Here is a 22,657-nt window from a genome sequence, read left to right on the forward strand (position 1 = left end):
TTGGAATGGGGTTAGGTTAGAAAAATGAAACTTTCAGGGATTGGTCTACAGGCTATAATATTGCCCGGGAAGGTATCTTGAAGTACTTACCTTCACTCCTTCTCTCTCTAGAGGGTCCTGAAATTTGCCAACATGACAGGTCTATACCTATTGAAATTTTGACAAAACAGCCTTTTACTTTAATTTTCAGTTATCAGTTTCTTTTCTCTGGATTTAGTTCCTAAGATGCAAGTCCTATTGTTTGAGAAGAATTTTAAGCCATATCAATGTTGTTTTTTTCAAAATTTAATATATATATTTATATATTGAGCAAAGTTGTGAAGCTGAAAACAATTTTGTTGTACTTCATTTAAGCAGAAGATCTATTTTGCAAGTTTTCACTTTTATATCACACAGATTTTTAAACATCAAAGGTCAGGAGCCTCTTGAGAGAGAAGGAGTGGAGATAGGTACATCAAAATACCTTCCTGTGACATACTTTGGCCTGTAAACCTATGCCTGAAAGTTTCATTTTCCTAACTTAACCCCTTTCCATGATAGCCAAAAGTAGCTAAAGTAGAATTTTACCTATTTTAATGAACAAAGTTAAAAGCTGAAGTTGTGTAAGGTAAGCAGTTATTTATAATTATGATAGTAATATAGGATTAAATGTGAGCTAAAACAACTAGTAATGTGCAGTAATTTACCATTATATAGAGGGGAGGGAGGAGTGGAGGTAGGCCCTAGGTACTTCAAAGTACCTTCCCGGGACATACCTTAGCATGTAGATCCATCCCTGTAAGTTTCATTTTCCTAACCCAACCCCTTTCCAAGATAGCCAAAGGTAACTAAAGTAGAATTTTACCCATTGTAATATTAAGACTAAGAAACAGAATAGGCTAATTATCAGTCCTAAATCAACTAGGCTACAAACAGTAATTGTTTCTCACTATGTAGTTTTTTTTAGAAATGTTTTTAAACTTTGGTTACTAGGTTATGGAATGCTTGGAGCCCTTTCAGACCTTAAAGGACTCATAACATAGGCAAATTTCCCCTGGAAGCAACTGTTGAATTAAAATGGAGCATATATACCTTGGAAATTATTACAAATTCAGAATTTCTTCTTATTCTTTCAAATATTCTACATTACAGCAGGGTTGCCTTTCAGCAGGTTTTGGGCCACTTACGGTTGCAAAATAGTGTCAATTTCGTATAAAAAATGTAAATTTCCAAAAAGCTGCCGCTCGCGATGCTTCGCATCGCTCGCACTGGTGCCAACAAGCTTTTCAATTTGGAAATATTGGCTAATCCGCTTGAGATCACCTCTGCGCAGTTTTCCGCATCTTTTAATTTTCAAAAATGAAAAGTCGGCTCTAATGTTATCTATAAACTATAAAAAAGTAACATTGATTTTACTTAGGTGGTGCTAATTCTCTGCTTTGCGCAGCACTTCCACTCTTGCCAACTTTCCAGCCCTCCCCTTAAAACCCGCTAAATTGCAAATGGTACTTACAGCATAAAATGGGAATTCGTCCCACAGAGTATTTATTCCTTTTTTTTCTTCTGAGTAGTCTTAGTTCATAGCGCGAAAAAGGAAAGAAAAAAGAATAGAGAAAAAGCCGTCCGAGCGTTTTTTCTTTTGAGAAAACGGGAGAAAACGGACAGCAATAATCGCCTACATTGAGATTGTTCATTCAGTTTTTCAACACAATGGACTATCTGGCCGGATTATTACAGTACGTTTGGGTACTTAAAACTTTTCTCTAAAAATACTGAATAGAATGCCGTGAACATAGATCGCAGCTATTGATGACCTTATGATACATACAATTAATAGTCGATCAGCCACTAACTCTTTCAAAAAATTTGTTTGGCAAAAACTGTATGATATCCTTCATATGAGGTACATTGGAGCAAAAAATTAAGGAAATTATCATTTATTACACTGAAAAATTCGTGACCAGGAAACAGCTAAAAAAAGGAAGTACGTCCAATCCTTTTTTGGTGATGGTGAATCAGTAGGTTTTCAAAATGGCTGTTATTTATGATCAATCTGAGGATGGTGAAGCCTAAGATTTATAATTAATATGAAGGAGCATAAACATAGCAAGAGTGATTCTGAAACTAAAAACAGAGAGATGGAAAAATGAAAGAAAAAAGCATATTAATGCTTCTACACTGACAGTTTTTCTTCCAGTTTTTTTACAAAATTCGTTTTGGTGAAAAAGTGCTGCAGGTTGCCATGTGAAATGAAAAGGATTATTGCTTCTTTGAAAAGGATTATGCTTCATGTCTATTGAGTTGTCTATTAAAGGATGAATTACTATACATACTTACTATAATTACTATGAATTACTATTTCACAGCAAGCGGGCTTTTCAGTTTATACTATTTAGCCCTTTTCCTTTCGTTTCACTCTGTGGGCTACAGAGCTACTGGCTTGGTCGTCTCTTATTTATTAGATATCCTCAGATATCTTTCAGTAGGTCTTTCAACTCAAGGAGCTCAAATATAAGATGATAGATATTGATTTCTATGCTCTATGTGCATGAATAGTCAGCTAGGTTCTTGGCTGATAGTGAGATTTTGTGGTGTTTGATGCACTTTAACGATTTACAATGCAGGGTATGCTGTGCAGACGTCAGCATATTACATTCAAATAGGCAGTGGTCAATTGTTTCATCATTCATAATACAAAACTGCAAAGAGGGGACAGGGGAACTGAGCCACTTGAATTAGGAAACTGATACGAGAATGCAAGAAAATTTAGTCCATTTGTTCCAGAACGAATTCTATAATAAATTTTAGCAAAATACTTATTGGGAAAGGGGGAAAGAGTAGGATTTTTCTTATTAAACATAATATCTGATAGTCTCCATCGGTAAATATCTCCAATGGGGATTGGTCTCCCACTTGGCTGGTCAATATTTATAGCATTTTTTGCTATTTCATCAACCTGATGATTACCACTTATACCCGAGTGGTTAGGAATATACTGAAAATAAGTTCTTATGCCACTTGAAGCAAGATTTTCTATAATACTAAGACAATGATTAGTGTCAATATCCAGCTTATACTGAGGAGCTGAAGACAGTAACTCAAGGCTTGATGAAGAGTCAGAATAAGCTATAATATTATTTGAATTAGCAATCAAGGGTTTATTTTCCATAAGGTGTTCTAATGCTATGATTATAGCAGTTAACTCTGCACACATTATACATACATTATTGTACAATCTCTCACCCATTGCAAGTTTCAGGTGAGGAAGGAAAGCACCAATTGCTACCTTCTCATTCATTTTGGACCCATCAACAAAGATTTGGAAATGGTTTTTATAATTAATTGTATTAAGTTCAGCGAATTTCTTCTGGACAAAAGCAATGGGGGTTAAATCTTTAGTCCACTTTGAGAAATCAGTATTTATTATGGGGATTGACCGATTCTAAGGAGGGGATTGGAGGAGAGTAGGTGCAATAGACTTTGCGGGTACAGGGAACATCTTCTGAATATTGGCATATTCATCTGCAATGCCTCTATACATGGCTGGATTTCTTAACCAATTATGTAGGGTGTGTGAGCTATTTGATTCAATCTTGTAAGATGTTTTATCAAGAGAAAGCTACGTCTCTCCTATATTGTTGTTAATCCACTCTCCATAAGCAGAAACTTGGTGCTTGTGGGTTTCCTAAGACCAAAAATGAGACGTATTATATTGTTTTGTATTGTTTCAATTTTTTGCATCTGGGTCTTTGCACATGCACCATAGACGATGAGCCCATAGTCAGTATGGGGTCTTATATGGGGTATATAAAACTGGAGTAAGGTTTTCTCCTTACATCCCCAGGGTGTGGAAAGAAGTCTTTTTAGTATACTTGTTTTTCTATAGCATTTTTTTTATTGTGTTTGAAATGTAGAGGTGGAAATTAAGTTTTTGGTCAAGCATGAGACCTAGGTAATTGATATGATTATCTTCTGGAATAGTTGTTCCATTTAGAGTTAGTCTTGCATTAGCATGATTTCGCTTTCGGTGAAATTAGATTATTTTTGACTCGGTAGGTGCAATGGGTAAATCTGAATGTTGAGAGAAATTTTCAAATTGGAAAAGTGACTTTTGCAGCTTTGACTGTGCAATCTCAAAGGTGTTGCTAGATGACCATAGTACCAGATCATCAGCATATTTTAGATTCGTGTGGGGGAGGTTCATGTCTCAGAGATATAGGGCAAAGAGGAGGCAGCTGAGGACTGACCCCTGAGGAAGGCCTTTGGTTATTGTCATTTGGGGTGAAGAGGCTAAACCTGCACAAACAATAAAACTTCGCAATTCTATTAAAGATTTTATAAGAGATGCTAGCTTGGGGGATATTCCAGGGTTAGCAAGTTTGGTTAAAAAGATCTTGTGTCTCATACTGTCATATACCCCTTCAAAGTCTAGGAAAGCTGGAACTAGGACGTTTTTTTGAGAATGATTCATTTATTGCATTTGTTAACAATATGAAAGCATCTGTTGTGGAATGGTGTTTCCTGAAGCCAGTTTGAGTGTGAGGGATCATATTAGGCTATTTTTTTTTCGACAAACCAGAGGAGTTGGTAATAGATCATTTTCTCCATTATTTTCCCCATCACAGGAGTAATCATTATGGGCCTATAAGACTCAGGGTTATTTATGGTTTTTTTTTCTTTAGGATTGGTAGGAGAGACGAACATTTCCAGATATTGGGGAACATAGATGAAGCCCAAGCATGATTATAACAATTTAGAAGTTCCTGTTTGTATGAAGGGGTGAGATTCTTTATCCTTGTAGGGTGTAGGCCTATATTGTCATACCTGCCACTAGTCTTGGTCCTAATATGATTCATTACATTGTTTACTTTCTTGAACGATAATGGGTTGGACAGATGCTAAGATGCTGAGCAAAGGTTGTAAAATAGGGTCTTAGAGACTGCGAGCAGTTTGCTATAATTCGTTGATGCAAATTTGTTAAAGAAAGATGTTCAAATAGCTTAAATTTTTCATTATCATTGTTATAATGGGTATTAAAATGTGTAAGCTCATACAGGAGTGGGTTGAGGGAAGTCTTTTTCCCACAGATGTGGCTTATGTGTTTCTCTGGAGAGATTATTTTAAAAATTATTCCAGTAGTTATATTTAGCATTTATTATGGTCCTTTTTAGATTAGATTCTGCTTGTAATCTTTTTAAATATGTATTAGGTGATGTTTTTTTAAGAATGTTCTCTTAGCTGCATTTTTCGTTCTGCAAATATTTTGGCACTCATTTGTCCACCATGCTTTGGGAATATGTTTAGGGAATGTTTTCCTGGGTGTTGTTCTGGGGATAGCATGATTAGCTGTATTTATTGGTAAAGATGCCAAAACTTCGGCATGTGTGTCAGCTGTTGCGTTTGAAATGCATGAATTTTTGGTGAAACTTGTAATTTCATCATTTAGCTTATTTTGGAACATAGGCCAATTTGCTTTAGTGTTGATATATTTGGAGGTATGTGATAGGGTTTCAGCAGGTTCGTTTAGGGAGCAAACTATGGCAAAGTGGTCAGTACATAGACTATCAATTTTAATTATATAAATTTTATTCAAAATATTTGAAGACAAAATTTGTAGCTCAATTGTAGAGAAACTGCCACTTTTGGGTTTGAAATATGTATTCAGGTTTGGAGGGGCAGCAACAGCTAATTCATTATTATTTGAAGTCATACGCTTAATGAACTTACCAGCTCTATTTGCTGGTTTATTCCCCCACAAAAGGCTGTGGGCATTAAAGTCTCCACAAATAATGATATTTTTAAACATATTAGAATTATTTATATAGCTGAAGAAATCCATGGCATCTGTAGTTTGGCCATTAGGGTTATCAAAGCTTATTATTTAAGTTTTTGTATTATTCACCCAAACACTTATACCAATTGCATCAACATCATTTTCAAAATCCGGAAATTTGATGCCACAGAATTTTATATTATTTTTAACTATTAAAGCTACTCCACCTCCTTCTCTCTCTGATGATCTATCCTTTCTCAGGATAGTGTATCCCAGAGACTTAATTTGTTGATTTTGGGTTAAATGAGTTTCCTGGAGGCAAGCAATATTGCTGGAATTATTATTCATAAAAGATATTAGTTCATTTAACTTATTTTCTGTGAGTGATCTTACGTTCCACTGGAGTATTGATAAATGTTGTGTTGTTGATTTATTTTTCATATGACTGTGTATCAATGTTCAGCTTTGTTAATAGTAAAGCAAGATCTTTTTTGCTTGAATGAGCATATATGATCAGGGATGTAGATATTTGCCAATTCTGCAATGATTTTTGTTTTCTGTAGTGGATTTATATTCATGGCCTGAACTGCATTACAGTTTAGAATGAATGAGCATATATTTGGGGATTGCATGTTTAGTTGTGCATCCTATGTGTCAGTTAAGGGATTAATTCCTGGTAGTGTTTCTGGTTTGTTTCTTCTTGGGAGAGGGTGCCAGGCCGACCTCATCTCACTAGAAACGGAGGCTTGTTGGCTTGGTGATTCATTCTGATAGAGATGTGAGCTAGGGGGCTTAAAGGATGGTGTTTTATAAGGGTACTTGATGCATTGGGACTGTTTGACTTGGGAGTTTTATTTGATTTCATTATGGGTTTTATTTGCTGTGGTTGGACAGCATTTGCTTCCATAGCTGCAAAAAGGTATGGAATGGCCTTCTCTGTTGCTATTTGGGGTGTTAGTGCTCTTTTCTTATATGCAGGGCATTGTGATTTATTGGTAGATTCATGTGGGCCTTTACAATTGATAAATGTAGGCTGAGTGTTGTTGCAGGTTGTCAGCTCTTTAGAATGGGACCCTTTACAATTACTACAGGCTAGGAGAATTTCATTGCATTTATTTGTCGTGTGTCCCAGTTTCAGGCACTTCTGACACTGGATAGGCTTTGGCTTGTATTCCTTGTGCGGTTTGATTTGCCCAAATAGGATTAACTTTTCTGGGATATTAATTTTTTCCTTCAGTGTAAATAAGAAAGATTTACTTGTTTTTAATCCTTTGGAGTTGGGTTTACCCAGTTGAGTGGCATCTTCTACAGGGATTGTGTTACCAGCCCTATCTGAGAGCCCTTCTTTTAACTCCTGAATTGGTATTTCTAGGGGAACATTATATACAACTATTTTTGTTGGGGATTGTTTTGGGTTCCATTTAGATGAATTAATTGGGGTGTTCAGAAGAGATTTTAGATTTAATATTATATCTGCTGATTTCTGATCTTGGACAGCTATTAGCAAGGATCCATCACGGTGAATGTTAAGAGAAAACATTGATTTAACATTCTGAAAATTGCAACCCTTATTGTAGTAATCTTTGTTATTTCAAAGGGGCTATTATGAGAAATTTTGAGGTAAATTCCTAAGTTTTGGGAATGAGAATCCTGGACTGAGGGAGGGGAAATACTTTTGATTGGGGACGTGTTTTTTTTCTTTTTTTGGAGCTACTAGAAAGGACCCCTTGAAACCCATTATCATCAATTGTGACATTAGCTCCAACACTGATCATTGTCCTATTCTCAAAACTTGAGCTTTCATGTGAGCTTTGTGATAGAGAACTTGACCAGCCAAGATGGGGCAGAAATGGATCAATTTCATTAGTATTTGGGGTGGGATCCGGAGGGGCTTTTTTTTAGGGGGAGTTCTTTGCATTGCCTATGGGAATAAGCTTTAAGCTAAACAGGAAAGGATAAAACTATGATACAAGACCGTATGCACTCTACTGTGGAGGAAACTTCACCATCCACAAAAGAAACACCACTGTAAGGCCCTGAGGTGGATTTTGAGTACGATTGGTTCAATACAACTACTGATAAATCGAGACAATAAGTCACAAAAAATTTATTTTTAAATTTCTTAAAGTGATGTTGTTGGGGCCGAAATTCCATTTCGCTGCAAGATCTCTTTCTTCTAGAAGCAGTTAACGGTCTTTGAAAACATAGTCTTATTTCATCATCCAAATTCTACTTCACACACATTAAGGAAAAGAAGAGGAAGAATACTTCATCTTCGCTTTTGTATTCGTCTTCATGGCCAATACTTCATCTTCGCTTTTGTATTCGTCTTCTTGGTCAAGGCGTGTAGGGGCTATATAGAAGTTCTTGGAATTGTGGAGCCTTGTCTGATTGCCTGTAGGAATATTTTCATAGTAAACAGTGTCTTTTGTTCTTTGTCGGGATTTTATGACCAGGACGGCTTCAATACTTTTTGTAATCAACCTAATCTGAATTTTTGTCTTGACATCACTCATCCAAGGAAAAATCTTGTTGACTGTGCATTCAAATGCGATAGGGAGAGCATCATTTCAGCGAGCTCTACCAGATCTGGAAAAACTCTTTCGTCGGTGAAGTTTCTTGTTTCACTATTTTTCTCGACATCAAGTCTATAGTCATTTTGTTCATCTCATCATTTTGGGAGTTACTAAACTCATATGGCAGCTTGTGCCACTGGGAGTCAATATATTTGAGTTTTGGCATGAGACTTGGAAATCGGTTAACTATGACAATTAGGGACAAAATGATGGTTTTTTCAGTTCCCAGGGCCATTTTGGGATTTCAAACTGAAGGGAATTCAAAAAAGGATCACCGTGCGGGAATCGCTTCAGTGTGTGTGCCGCTGCGGTGATATAGAAACCTAAACATCTTTTTCGGAAAGTGCGTACATCTTCAAGGGATATTTTACCACTGCATTGATGTCACAAGGTATTCCGCACATTCATCTCCTAGAAAGACGTCTTATAATGATCAGAAATGACTTGGACTTGATGGGTTGATCTTTGTACAGTCTCTAAAAAACCTTTCTTTCTATGAAGGCGTCACGAAGAGTCTTGATGAACTTTTCAAACTCAGACTGCAAATCTCCAAGGAAAATATTTTCCGATTGGAATAAAGCAGTTAAGGATATGAAGTGTTGTGAAGTTTTATTTATTGTATTTGGGGGTTGTAGTCGTAGGTGCCTTTATTCTCCCTTTATAGGGGAGATAAACTCTGGCCCTAAAGGTAATTAAACTTTGGTAGCGCGCCTTAGGCTATGACCGAACTAATGAGGCGTACCGACTGGGGATGTTCGAGAGGCTAAAAATAGATCGTAGAGAGGTCGTCTAAAATACAATACTTTTATTCATTTACCATATAATATAATTGGATATAATCTGTCTACTGGGACTGGCTGTCCCAAGTAGGCCACAAGTCTCAATAAAACAACAATAAAATATAAATAAGATACTTAGACACTTACAATGATAAGACAAAGTCCCAAAGTATTTCTAAAACAACGGACCAGAGATCAGTCCGACATAGAGTTAGTATAAGATATTCCCTTCTGATAAAATGCATCTTTTATACATTTTTATTAACCACACCTTCCCACGTATTCGCTAGGAAGTGGTAATTTCTCAATTTCCCTTTAAACAGAATTTAGCAGGATATATTCCTTATCTTAATAAAAAGTGGTATTTCCAAACTTCATATTTGCGTCATATATATTTTTACTACATTATTAATTAACTAAATTAGAAAGCTTTACCACAATACTCCCCATTTAAAGAAGAATTGTCCCAATTCTCAATATTTTACTTTTAAAACAACTTAATTTCGTTTACAGTTATTTTGCTGCCATCTTTGGGTCATTATGTGCATCTACCCTCAATGGGTTTCCTTAGGGTTATGTTTCTGGTCCATTATTGGCCATGTTCTTTTCAGTCGACGGATTTCAATTTGAAATTCATCCTTGTTTCTCTTTTTCTCTGTCCCTAGGACTGACAATTACTCTTTTACCCTCTTCATATGCATCTTCTGTTTCACTTGACCCCAAGCGGCTTAAACATAATATTAGTGGTTTTGCTTAAATTAGATTTATATTGGAAAAGTTTTATGAATTTTTTTAGGGTAAATTTAATTCCCATTAATAATTTAATTTATCTGTGTGATGTGGTTGATATACCGTTTTTTTTTGTTTTTTTTAGAAATGCCTTGGTTAAATTACATATAACAATTTGTTTTGTAACCACAGATTTCTTTAAACTCAACACTTTACATTTTCTTCACCTTTTACATTAACTTAATGAATGTTTAGGCTATAAGCCATTTGCTTATACATCTTAAGCATTGAAAATTACGGATTTAAATTCACTTGTCAGTCAATAAATTGGTAGTAAATTCTCACTTATTATTGGATTCTGTTGACGTTGATTTCAGACATGGTAAAAGTATCGGCCCTGGATAGAAAGATTATCTTGGGAGATCCTAACTACAAGCTCTTGCAATGCACCAGAAATTGGTTGATATCAGCATCATATATGAACCAAAATTGGCTGAAGTTACATCCAACTTTGGTTGATATCGGCAAAAATTAACCAAAAATTGGTTGTAAAAAAAACTAGGTCTGTGATCTAAAGAAAAAAATTGATATCAGCATACAAACAAAGCATTAACGTTTGTATACATAAGGAAAAAAATCACACACTAATATATACAAATATATATTTTTTTTTTGTTAAGTAAGAGGCTAATTATTTTCTTACTGGTTTTCTAAACACAATGTGCCGCTAAAATAGAAACATTCCGTTTCTGGTTGGCTTTTAATTGCATTTATAATCTTTACATATTAAAATTAGCAATAATTATTAAACACTCAAAATACCATATTAAGCACTCATATTAGTAAAGCATTAATACAGAATATTTTTTTTTTTAACAACACCGCTGATTTATACATTTGACCAGAAGTCATAAAACTTGAAAAAAACAACTACCCCATAAGCATTGGTTAAAATTTTTAAAAGTTACTTTAAGACACACACAAAACATCAAAAGAAACTGGCGTGAAGTTCGAGACAATATACCCAAATATCGCAGAAGAGAAGAACATATGGAAGGATATCTGGCAGAGCACTATTTCAAAAAAAAAAATTCAATCTCCTCGAGAATGCACCATTTCATGAAACATATATTGGAGCTTTATAACCCCAACTAATTTGTTTTTTATGGTTATTATTTACTAATTAATTTATAAAACGTTGTAACAGAAAATTTGGCAATTTATGGTATCTAACCCCATTTGTTCTTAAAGCAATTCAAGCATTTTTTCCAAATAGTTTAGTGTAGCAATCTTCATTCTTGAAGCTACAAGACATTATTGAAGTGTAAATAGGGAGGGGGAGAGAGGGGGCGGAAGTAAATATTTAACTACAGAATAATCAGTACTTGTGCATTATAAATAAACCACCACTATACACGAAAGAAGTTAAGTTCGGTTACTGCTAATGAAATGAAATAAAATAGGATGAAAATATAATAGTTTAGAAACAAATTTGGGCTATATATTTGCACATTAAGGGGTGGGGGGGTAAGTCATAGCATATATTAAATATTTAACCTAACCTAGGTACCTTTTTCCCTCCCTAAACCCAAAAAACAACAGTTTAAATATTGTAAACGCAATAAGAAATCACGCTTTGCAATCCATTTGTCTAACAAATACCCGTTTGTCTGGTTTCCTTATACAGTCTATAGTGGTGGGTTATTTATAATACAAAAGTACCAAATAATCTATATTCGTTTTGTTTATTTTTTTTTTGGAAACCCCTTAATATTTTGAGTTGGGTAACCACATAAAACATATTCAAATAGCTTAATCCTATAATGTTGAGAAATTTTGCTTTTCTTTTTTACATCCATGATTTAAAATATGTAAAAAATGCTGGAACTTATATAAAAATTTTCTTTCAAGGGTGGAAAGGTTAGCTTCAAGGGGATTTGATAGCAGGGAGAGGGCGGTGGTCAGCAACCTGCTCGCAGTGCCCCTGCTTATACTAATCTAAGCTGACCATTTCGTTGCAACCTGTTGCACCGGAATCATACTCTAAAATCTGGTTGATAATTTGCCTGTCTAAAAAATTTGTCTGAGTTTTGTAAAAGGGGGAAACAACCCTAAAAGTCAAAGATTTTAATAAAACTCATACCATCAAATTTGTGGTTCTTGGCAAATACCCGCCCAAAAATTCCCCCTCCCCACGGCAAATACCCTAACGGAAAATCCCCCTCCCCCCCAAAAAAAAAAAAAGCCCCCGTGGAAAACAAGGCTTTCCAAATTTCAAATTATCAACCAGATTATAGAGTATTAAGGGGATTGGGCTGAATGGTAAGGAGGATTTCAAAAAATTTGAATGACCTTTAAAAATCTGTGAGTTATAGCAATGGAACCTTACAAAATAGATCTTCTGTTTAAATGAAGTACCACAAAATTGTTTTCAGCTTCAAAACTGCTCAATCCCAACTTATAAGGTTTTAAATATATGCAAATACATTTCCTAAATTTTGGAAATAAAACATTGATATGGCTTAAAATTCTGCTCAAATAACTGAAATTGCATTTTCAGGACTAAAGCCAGAGAAAAAGAAACTGATAACTGAAAATTAAGGCAAAATGTTGTTTTGTCAAAATTTCAATGGGCAATGTGTATTTCAAAAACATTTTCACATGACATAAATTTTAACATTGATATGGCTTAAAATTCTGCTCAAATAACTGAAATTGAGTTTTCAGAACTAAAGCCAGACAAAAAGAAACTGATAACTGAAAAATTAAGGTAAAATGTTGTTTTGTCAAAATTTCAATGGGTAATGGGTATTTCAAAAACATCTTCCCATAACATAATTTGATCTCTAAAGTCAAGTCTGATGTATGTAGCGCGCTAGCTATTAGTGCTTTAGAAATATTTAAAAACCTTACAGAGTAGAATTTTATAAAATTTTGAGTTTGGGTGGAAGAGGGATTTCAAAACATCATCCCATGACATAACTTGTCCTCTAAAGTCGATTCTGATGTTTGTAGTGCTCTATGTCTTAGTGCTTTAGAAATATTTAAAAAAGCTTCTAAAGTATAATTTTGGAAAATTTTAAGTTTGGGGGGCCGGGGGATTTCAAAAACATCTTCCCATGACATAAATTGTCCTCTAAAGTCGATTCTAATGTTTGTAATGCTCTATGTCTTAGCGCTTTAGAAATATTTAAAAAGCTTATAAAGAATAATTTTGTAAAATTTTGAGCTTGGGGCAAAATGGGATTTTAATAAAATCTTCCCATGACATAAATTGTCCTCTAAAGTCCATTCTGATGTTTGTAGCACTCTGTGTCTTAGTGCTTTAGAATATTTAAAAAAGCTTCTAAAGTAGAATTTTGGAAAATTTTGAGTTTGGGGGGAAGAGGGATTTAAAAAACATCTTCCCATAACATAATTTGTCCTCTGAAGTCGATTTTGATATTTGTAGCGCTCTGTGTCTTACCAAGACCCCATCACCATGCCAGACCATGCAGGACAGGAAGGTCAAAATGCACCCTTTGGTGTATCTCCTCCCCTCTCTAGCTTGAAGAAATATTTTTGAGGTGTAAAAAAAATTAATTTTCTTATGCAAATTCCCTGTTGCTTTACAATTACAAGGTAGTGAGAGATATGCCTCAAATGGTGAATTTAATGCACCCTTTTTAAAGTTTTAAAGTATATTTTAAAGTTATTTTTGTACTCTCCCCCCAAAACAAAAGTCCTGGTGCTTCACCCTCCTGTTGTTTCTCCCTCAGAACTAATTCTGTATTTATCTGAAGGCTTAATGAGTGTTAGGATGCTTTGGCATTAAAATCCAGCCTTCAAGCCATCTCCCTCCCTCCCGAACTACAAAATAATCAGAAAACCCCATTATAGAGGTTTAAAAAGAGTTCTTGTCCTTCTTTGTAAGTCAAAAGTGATTGGAGCTCAATCCTACCAGAGTCTGTGTGGGGAGGGGGGTATTTTCTTTTTTTTTGGGGGGGGGGGAAACATCTAGACTCACACACACCTACTCTCATATGACTTGTAGGTCCCAATTCTGTATAGATGAAACAATCTAGTAGCACTCTAGATACACTGAGTTCCATCATTTCATAGTTCTATGCATTACCCCCCCCCCCCCTGAAAAATACCTCATGGAAAATAAGGCTTTCCAAATTTGAGATTTTTTTTTCTGCAGGGGGAAGAAATTTTGGTACTTGTCTATTATATGCCCATCCCTCAAGTTTATGCTGTGTAAAACTTGAGAACTAACTGGTTTCTTTGATAGTTTTTTTTTCAGCTTAGCATGATAAAAGACAAAGACAAGTGACAGAATAGATAGGAAATAAGTAATTTGCGTTAAATATTTGCACATAAGGGGGGGGGAAGTATTTGGGTATTTATTTAGCCTTGGCCCCCTCATAAGGAGACATGTTAAGAAAACAATTCTTACTTTAAAATATGTATAATGATCCTAGTTCTTATATTATCCAAGGGGAGAACCTTTATCATCAAGTCTTTCCTCTAAAAATCCTCAAAAGTGAAAAAGTTTCCAAATATCACCACGTTCTTAATTCAATGCTTAAGTCTTTTGAAATTTCCGTTGTAAACTGCTGCCAAATAAGTTGTTTTATAGATAGCGTTTAGCACGTGTTTAACACGTGTGTCAAAAAACGTGTTTAAAGAAAAAGTAGTGGTATATTGAGATTATAGAAAGTTGTTTTTTGAAAACTTTTTTTTCATGAAAAACTACTTTTTCTTTTCTTTTCATAACCTAACCTAACCTAACCACTGCTATTAATATTTTGTATTTACGCCACTGCTATTTTCCCTTTGCCACTGCTATTCGCCTTTTGTCACTGCTATTAATATTTTGTATTTACGCCACTGCTATTCGCCCTTCGCCACTGCTCTTCGCCCTTCACCACTGCTATTAATATTTTGTATTTATGCCACTGCTATTTTCCCTTCGCCACTGCTATTTGCCCTTCGCCACTGCTATTTAAAAATAAGATAAAAAGACCAGCATGAACGCTATCTATAAAAGAACTTATTAGGTGACAATTTAAAGCAGCAATTTAAAAAGACTTAAGCATTGAATTGATTGTTTTCTTAACATGTCTCCTTATGAGGGGGCCAAGGCTAAATACAGTTTGAAGTCAGAAACAATTCTTAGTTCATAATGTGCAGAATAATTGTACCTAATTCATTTTGTATGCTGACTTGCTATACCTCCCCCCCCAATTTGTTTCTCAGGTATCCAAGAAACTAACAAAGAAGCTGGTTTGTTCTCAATTTTTAAGAATTGTAAACTTGAGTGACTGGCGTATAATACACAAGTATTTTCCGTGGGGGGGGGGTCTGTAGGGGAGGAAAATGCTGGCAGCCCATTTTACCAGCCTCGACTTGATATTAATGCTCCAATTCCAAAAATTGTCTGGGGTATTATGGGTGACCATGCTTTTGTTCTAGGTCTCCCTGACCCCTGTGGAAAATACATCCCCACTGACAGGAACTTATTTCAAAAAAGTGCCCCGGACACTCCCCCCCCCCAGCAGAAACCTCACATGCTGAAAATGTTTGCATGTTTTCCAATAACAACTAGCCAACCATTTGTAAGAAATGGACAAATTACTAAACTTAAAAGGAATGTATACTTCTACAGTAGGGTTTATGATTATTTTTTTATGGAGGGAGGGGTACACAATAAACTATAGAAAACACATCAAAAATTTGAAATTAATATCCACTCTCTTATATATTTAACCATTAGACCAGTATTTGTGGTCTATCATGTTATTGTGAAAGTAAAGATTAACATTAAACCCAAAAATGAGCAGAATTTGTTCCGTGTAGAAGGGGGACTGCCCACTCCTAATCCACACCTCCACCTCTTGGCTACAGAAACTTCGGAGGGTGCTCATTAGATCAGAACTTGAGACTTCTAGTCCTTTTCTTATGAGTCAAAAGCAATTCTAAACCAACCAGCTGGGGGGGGGGGGGGTAAACGCTGGCTCCCAATATTTTCAGGAACTTTTTAGGGTGCTCACTAGATCAGAAATTGAGACCTCTAGTCATTTTCTTATGAGTCAAAAGCGACTCTAGATAAACTAGCTGGGGGGAGAGGGTAAACGCTCCCCCTATATTTGTTTTGTTATTGTGAAAGTAAAGATTAACATTAAACCTAAAAATGAGCAGAATTTATTCCATATAGAAGGGGGACTGCCCACTCCTAATCCACACTTCTACCTCTTGGCTACAGAAACTTCGGAGGGTGCTCATTAGATCAGAAATTGAAACCTCTAGTCCTTTTCTTATGAGTCAAAAGTGATTCTAAACCAACCAGCTGGGGAGGGGGGAAACGCCGGCTCCCAATATTTTCAGGAACTGTTTAGGGTGCTCATTAGATCAGAAAATGAGACCTCTAGTCCTTTTCGTATGATTCAAAAGCGACTCTAGATAAAATAGCTGGGGGGAGAGGGTAAATGTTCCCCCCCCCCCCCCCTATTTGTTTCGTTATTGTGAAAGTAAAGATTAACATTAAACCCAAAAATGAGCCGAATTTGTTCCGTATAGAAAGGGGACTGCCCACTCCTAATCCACACCTCCACCTCTTGGCTACAGAAACTGTGGAGGGTGCTCATTAGATCCAAAATTGAGATTCCTAGTCCTTTTCTTATGAGTCAGAAGTGATTCTAGACCAATCAGCTGGGGGGAGGGGTCGCCAGCCACCGAATTGGACAAAAAAGCATTTTCTTCCAAATTATAGGGTTAACCATTTCACTGTTTAACCTGTTTTAGTGTTCCTATAACCTACAGAGTTGTTTGTTACTCCACATATTACTACTTCCTTAAATCAGTCTCCGTGTTTCCTGTTAGCTTCCGCTTTTGAATCTAATTTATTCATCTGAATATCTAAGTTCCTAGTTTTCTGAGAAATTAGTCATTAATTACATTCTAATGTCAAGTCTCTTGAAGTTTAAGCAAGTATAAGATAAATGTCAGTCTTGCAGTCTGATTCTTGTGTACTTGTGAAGCAAATTTTAAGGTAAAAAACGTTTCAATTGCTGACTAAACTTTATTTTGGAGTATGGGGAAAATTACAATTTTATACATTTTGAAACAGAATAATAATTCAATTCTTTTAATGGATATATTGATATCAAAACTTCATTTTCTAGACTTTCGCTTACCATTGAACTGAGTCGCTCCTGAGTTGAACTGAGTTCTGTTTTGGCCTTAAAAAACAAGAAAAAAACCACGTCACAAATTAATAAAGGCACGGTTGTCTTGTCAAGCCATCAGATAAATGCAGATTTAGTTTTACAGGATAAATGAGGGGAGGGTAGAGGTAGAAACTGATTATAATACCCAGGGCTGTAACCAGAGGTACAAACGCATCAAAAATGTGAAATTGATATCCTTTCCGTAAAGAAGGGGGATTGCCCCTTCTTTGTCCAAATTTCCACCCTATGGTCACAGATACTTTGGAGGGTGCTCATTAGATCAGATATTGAGAGTTCCAGTGCTTTTTCATAAGTGAAAAGGGATAGGAGACAAACCAGCTGGGGAGGAGGCTATTTTCCAGAGTCAGGGCTCCTGCCCAGGGGTAGGAAACATGAAATTAGGTGATATTGAATTTATTCACTCTGGCAGGAAGGATGGGGTGTATATGCAGGTTTTTGGCACTACTAGTATATTTTTAAAGTTCTACAGTATTGAACATTGTCATAATTGATTCCAAGGGTCTGAAAAAATGAGAAATACTAAGAAAAAAAATGGAATAAAAGTTATTTGAAATTGAAATAAGTCAGTGACTTTTGACCTACCCTATATTCGTTCTGTACATCTAGACCATAACTCAATTCAAGGAAGTATTTGAATATTTAAATTCAAAAACTAAGATCTATTCACTTTCAACATTCAAAAGGTTACTGACAATTTTTTAGTTAATATTTTTCAGAAATTCAATTCTACTAGATTAATTTTTGTTTCAAACATTGCAGGTTGTAACCATGACAGAAAATATGTACCATTTTAGAGGAAAGAATGTGGTAACTGGAGACCTCATCATCCAAGATAACGCAGGTAGGGGCATATATTGGTATATTAATTTGCAGTTGTTTTATTTTAACTACAATTTTTAAGAAGGATTTTTTTCTTTATTAGAGGCAACGCTATAGCATTACCTATAGTAAAGGTCATAAGGCTTCAATGTTTTATTATTTATTTTTTCTCCGAGGCGTCTCATATAGAGACTCTAGGCGGGTGGCCCCTATTAGGGTGTGTTTGTAACTAGTTGGGAGAAGGCAGTCAAAACCAGGCTTTTTGGCAATGACCTTTTTGTGTATTTTTTTTTCTCACAAAATTTTCTCTCTCAGGGGAATTTCTGATTTAGTCCTATGATATTGTAGATAAATCATATAAAATATCTAATTTTGCTTGAGAATTTTCACTCTTTTAATGAATTTGCCAGACACTACACTGTCAGTAGCACTGACAGTATTTAATCCATATCTTCCCTTGTTAAATTACCGTAGATCCAACCTAAATAAATTTCCCTTTCGCTTTGCTCCTAAGAGCGAAATTGTCATAATTGTCTGTTTGTGCACGAAAATTTTAAGATCTTAAAAACAAAGAGATAGAAAAATCTCAAGATTAAGAAAACAAACGGGACTACGGAAAACTAAACGGCACTATGAAAAGACAAAACTAAAAAGACGTGGATATTGCACTATATGAAACAAGGTGTCTTCAATGCTAAGAAACAAAGATAAAATATGAAGTAACCTAAAACTAAATAAAACCTAAAACCAAGAAAAAAACAACAATATATATATATATATATATATATATATATATATATATATATATATATATATATATATATATATATATATATATATATATATATATATATATATATATATATATATATATATATATATATATATATATATATATATATATATATATATATATATATATATATATATATATATATATATATATATATATATATATATATATATATATATATATATATATATATATACAATTGTTGCTAATATGATTGAGTACCACAGAAACTAAACAGAGTTGCTTCAATGAGAACACTACCCCCCCCCCCCCCAAAAAAAAACAAAAAGTTTGTCCAACTCGTAAAAACGTAGCAAAAATGAGTATAAACAGATTTTTGATGCATCTTTTCAAGTCTTTTTTTAACCCCCAAATAAACAAATTCTTTTGTAACACCCCCCTCCCCCCAAAAAAATCCTGGATATGGCCCTGATTATAATACTACATTTTGGAAAATTAGAGAAACAGCTATGGAAAAGACATGTTAATTAAGTGTGAAGAACATACGGCAAACCTAACATAGATCTAAAAGAAAATAAATATATGAATGAAATTATCTCATATCAACTATATTCAATTTTGGATTTAAAATTTTTCTCATACCTAACATTTAGCATTATATTCGTAATTAACGACTAATAAAGATATTTATAAAAAAAAATGTTTGTTTTCCATTTTGAGCCAAATTGACTACGTTTCCAAAAACAAGGATTAATGCAAAAAGAAAAAAAAGGACACAAATCAAAATGGAAAACATGACTTATTGTTAAAATTCACTTGAATACATCTTTGAAATTCGAAAGCTGGAAGGCCCAGGACAATTTACCCACTAGATCATCAGTACATTAAAGTCAAAACCAGGAAACAATAAATGTTTTAATTCATACTATCTTTTCTTGCATGGACTTCTTTCAATCTGGCTTCAAAAGTTTAGTGCCTATACAAAATTTTCACTGGTCAATTGCTCTTCATATTTGTGTTTTAAAAAGGAAAAAAGAACAGGATTATAATTTATTGAAAATACGTAACAAATTGGGAACTGCAAATACTAAAAAAACTAATAAAAGCAAGGCAGATCACAAAGCGAGACTCAGAAAAAAGAAAAAATTAACTCGCTATACAACGCATTTTTCATATAAATGAAAGTCCCGCGTCTATTAAACAAATTCTGAATTCCTAAATTCACTACCTTTTATCATCTTTTTCAGTCGTCGGAAAAAAGGCACGACCACTGTCAATCCTTAACAAATATTCACTTGAGTAAAATACAGATTTAACTAATAATATATGCAATACAAATCGACACAAATTTAAAATAATCACAAAAAACGACACCTGCTTTTTTTTATCACTTTTAACCTTCAGTTATCGTCGGCTACCTCTATCTTTTTGACCCCACTATCACATCAAAAGATCTAAAAAAAATTATTTTTAGCGACAAACTTAAATAAACATTTTCAATGACTGGATAAGAAAATACTCGAGAAGGTACTTGAACAGACTAATACTCATGAACAAGGCCGTATCCAGGTGGGGGGAGGGGGTTGAACCATATCTCAAGATCATGCAAGTCATTATTTTTTATTTTGCTTAATTGTCTGTGACTTATATTGAACAAACAGAAATTTTGAAAAACGTTTCATTGATTTAGTTCATTGAGCTGTAGTCAGATAAATAAACTGTTCAACTAGGATAGTTCTATAACAGCTTATGACTTTATTGAAGGTAGTATTTTTAATTGGATGTTCTTGTATTGTTTTTAGGCAGCATTACTCGTGTCTCGGCTGAGGAAGCCAAATCCCAATGGAGCTTTTCTAATGCTGATATTTCTTCAGCGACCCTTATTGAAATATGCCAACCTGAAAGTTCTGCAACTACAGAGATGGATGTGCAATGCGCATCTGGATCTTTATCTAGTGACACAGCAGGTTACTATGAGTTTTATACTCTTTTATTTCAAAGTGGGTAATATTTCAGCTTACAAATTCATTGCAACAGTTATGAAAGCTCAGACTGAAAGCTCCATTTCCATCCAATTTTTTTCCTTGAACATTTAAAAGCTTTAGGTTTGGTCAGGGGGGCACCTTCTTAGTCTACTATTATTATAACTACTATTTAATCAAGCAACAAGAGATTCAGGAGAAATTGCATGTATTTCTTCGTATTTTTATATTTGTCTTAGACTAACCTAACCTGTATGTTCTACTAAAAATCACTGGAAATTATTGTCACTTGTTGTTAACTTCAAACAAATTAACAAGTTTTGATTTATTTAAGCTCCCTTGAATAGTCATTATACTTAACCTACAAGGTATTTTTTTTCGTTATGTTAATATATAACAGCAAAACATGGTAATTTACATTTATTTCTTGTTTGATTGCATATTACCTAAGGTATTTTCGAATTCTTTGAATGGAATAGAAAAAAAACAGGTGGATTCTTTGAGCCTGAATTACAATCTTTTCCTGGCGACCACCCTGTTTTTAATTTTTGAGTATATTTGATGAGAAATACGCCATCATTATAAAAGACGCAAGTATTTAATTGCACTCACAAAATAAAAGTTTATAATTCTCTTCAGCTGTCCAAATATAGAGTAATTTTATCATCTTAAGCAATTATCAGAAACAGCGAGGCCAAGGAGGCATTCTAAAAGATATGTATTTTTGTTACAGCCTTTTTTGAACTAATTAGGTACAATTATTCTGCACATTATGAAATAAGAATTGTTTCTGACTTCAAACTGTCCAAATACTTCCCCCCCCCCCCCGTATGTGCAAATATTTAGCGCAAATTACTTATTTCCTATCTATTCTGTCACTTGTCTTTGTCTTTTATCATGCTAAGCTGAAAAAAAAACTATCAAAGAAACCAGTTAGTTCTCAAGTTTTACACAGCATAAACTTGAGGGAGGGGCATATAATAGACAAGTACCAAAATTTATTCCCCCTGCAAAAAAAGAAATATCAAATTTGGAAAGCCTGATTTTCCATGGGGTATTTTTCAGGGGGGGGGGGTAATGCCGAGAACTATGAAATGATGGCACTCAGTGTATCTCGAGCGCTACTAGATTGTTTCATCTATACAGAATTGGGACCTACAAGTCATATGAGAGTAGGTGTGTGTGAGTCTAGATGTCCCCCCCCCCCAAAAAAAAAAGAAAATACCCCCCTCCCCACACAGACTCTGGTAGGATTGAGCTCCAATCACTTTTGACTTACAAAGAAGGACACGAACTCTCTTTAAACCTCTATAATGGGGTTTTCTGATTATTTTGTAGTTGGGGAGGGAGGGAGATGGCTTGAAGGCTGGATTTTAATGCCAAAGCACCCTAACACTCATTAAGCCTTCAGATAAATACAGGATTAGTTCTGAGGGAGAAACAACAGGAGGGTGAAGCACCAGGACTTTTGTTTTGGAGGGAGAATACAAAAATAACTTTAAATATACTTTAAAACTTTAAAAAGGGTGCATTAAATTCACCATTTGAGGGATATCTCTCACTACCTTGTAATTGTAAAGCAACAGGGAATTTGCATAAGAGAATTAAATTTTTTTACACCTCAAAAATATTTCTTCAAGCTAGAGAGGGGAGGAGATACGCCAAAGGGTGAATTTTGACCTTCCTGTCCTGCATGGTCTGGCATGGTGATGGGGTCTTGGTAAGACACAGAGCGCTACAAACATCAGAATCGACTTTAGAGGACAAGTTATGTCATGGGACGATGTTTTTGAAATCCCCCTTCCCCCCAAACTCAAAATTTTCCAAAATTCTGCTTTAGAAGCTTTTTTAAATATTCTAAAGCACTAAGACATAGAGTGCTACAAACATCAGAATGGACTTCAGAGGACAATTTATGTCATGGGAAGATGTTCTTGAAATCCCCCTTTCCCCCAAACTCAAAATTTTCCAAAATTCTACTTTAGAAGCTTTTTTAAATATTCCTAAAGCACTAATAGATAGAGCGCTTCAAAT

At 34.8% G+C, this 22,657-nt stretch overlaps 1 protein-coding gene and 1 long non-coding RNA gene across 5 annotated transcripts in view; one reads left to right on the plus strand and one right to left on the minus strand.

Annotated features, from left to right (window-relative positions):
- Window positions 1–14,407, minus strand: part of LOC148941450 (methyltransferase-like 26) — a 43,177-nt gene extending 28,770 nt beyond the window's left edge. For 2 of the 3 annotated variants that reach the window (XM_089103810.1, XM_089103809.1), the window contains exon 1: window positions 14,275–14,407. In XM_089103810.1, the coding sequence (XP_088959936.1) occupies window positions 14,275–14,333 (59 nt within the window). In that variant the 5' untranslated portion in view covers window positions 14,334–14,407. Of the gene's footprint in view, window positions 1–1,071; window positions 1,142–14,274 lie in introns of those variants that run through there. The other variant, XM_089103811.1, reaches the window with a different exon arrangement.
- A 549-nt stretch (window positions 14,408–14,956) lies between these two features.
- LOC148941451 (uncharacterized) lies at window positions 14,957–20,984 on the plus strand. Of its 2 annotated transcripts, none has more exons than XR_016143289.1 (3): window positions 14,957–14,979; window positions 17,828–17,909; window positions 20,444–20,984. It is a non-coding gene; the product is annotated as an uncharacterized LOC148941451 (long non-coding RNA). The 2 variants fall into 2 exon arrangements; XR_016143288.1 differs by lacking the exon at window positions 14,957–14,979 and adding an exon at window positions 16,744–16,869.
- The last annotated feature ends 1,673 nt before the right edge of the window (window positions 20,985–22,657 follow it).

This window comes from Artemia sp. Qi Xiang Cuo, chromosome 18, assembly GCF_049724085.1.
Source record: "Artemia sp. Qi Xiang Cuo chromosome 18, ASM4972408v1, whole genome shotgun sequence".
NCBI classification, from domain to species: Eukaryota; Metazoa; Arthropoda; class Branchiopoda; order Anostraca; family Artemiidae; genus Artemia; species Artemia sp. Qi Xiang Cuo.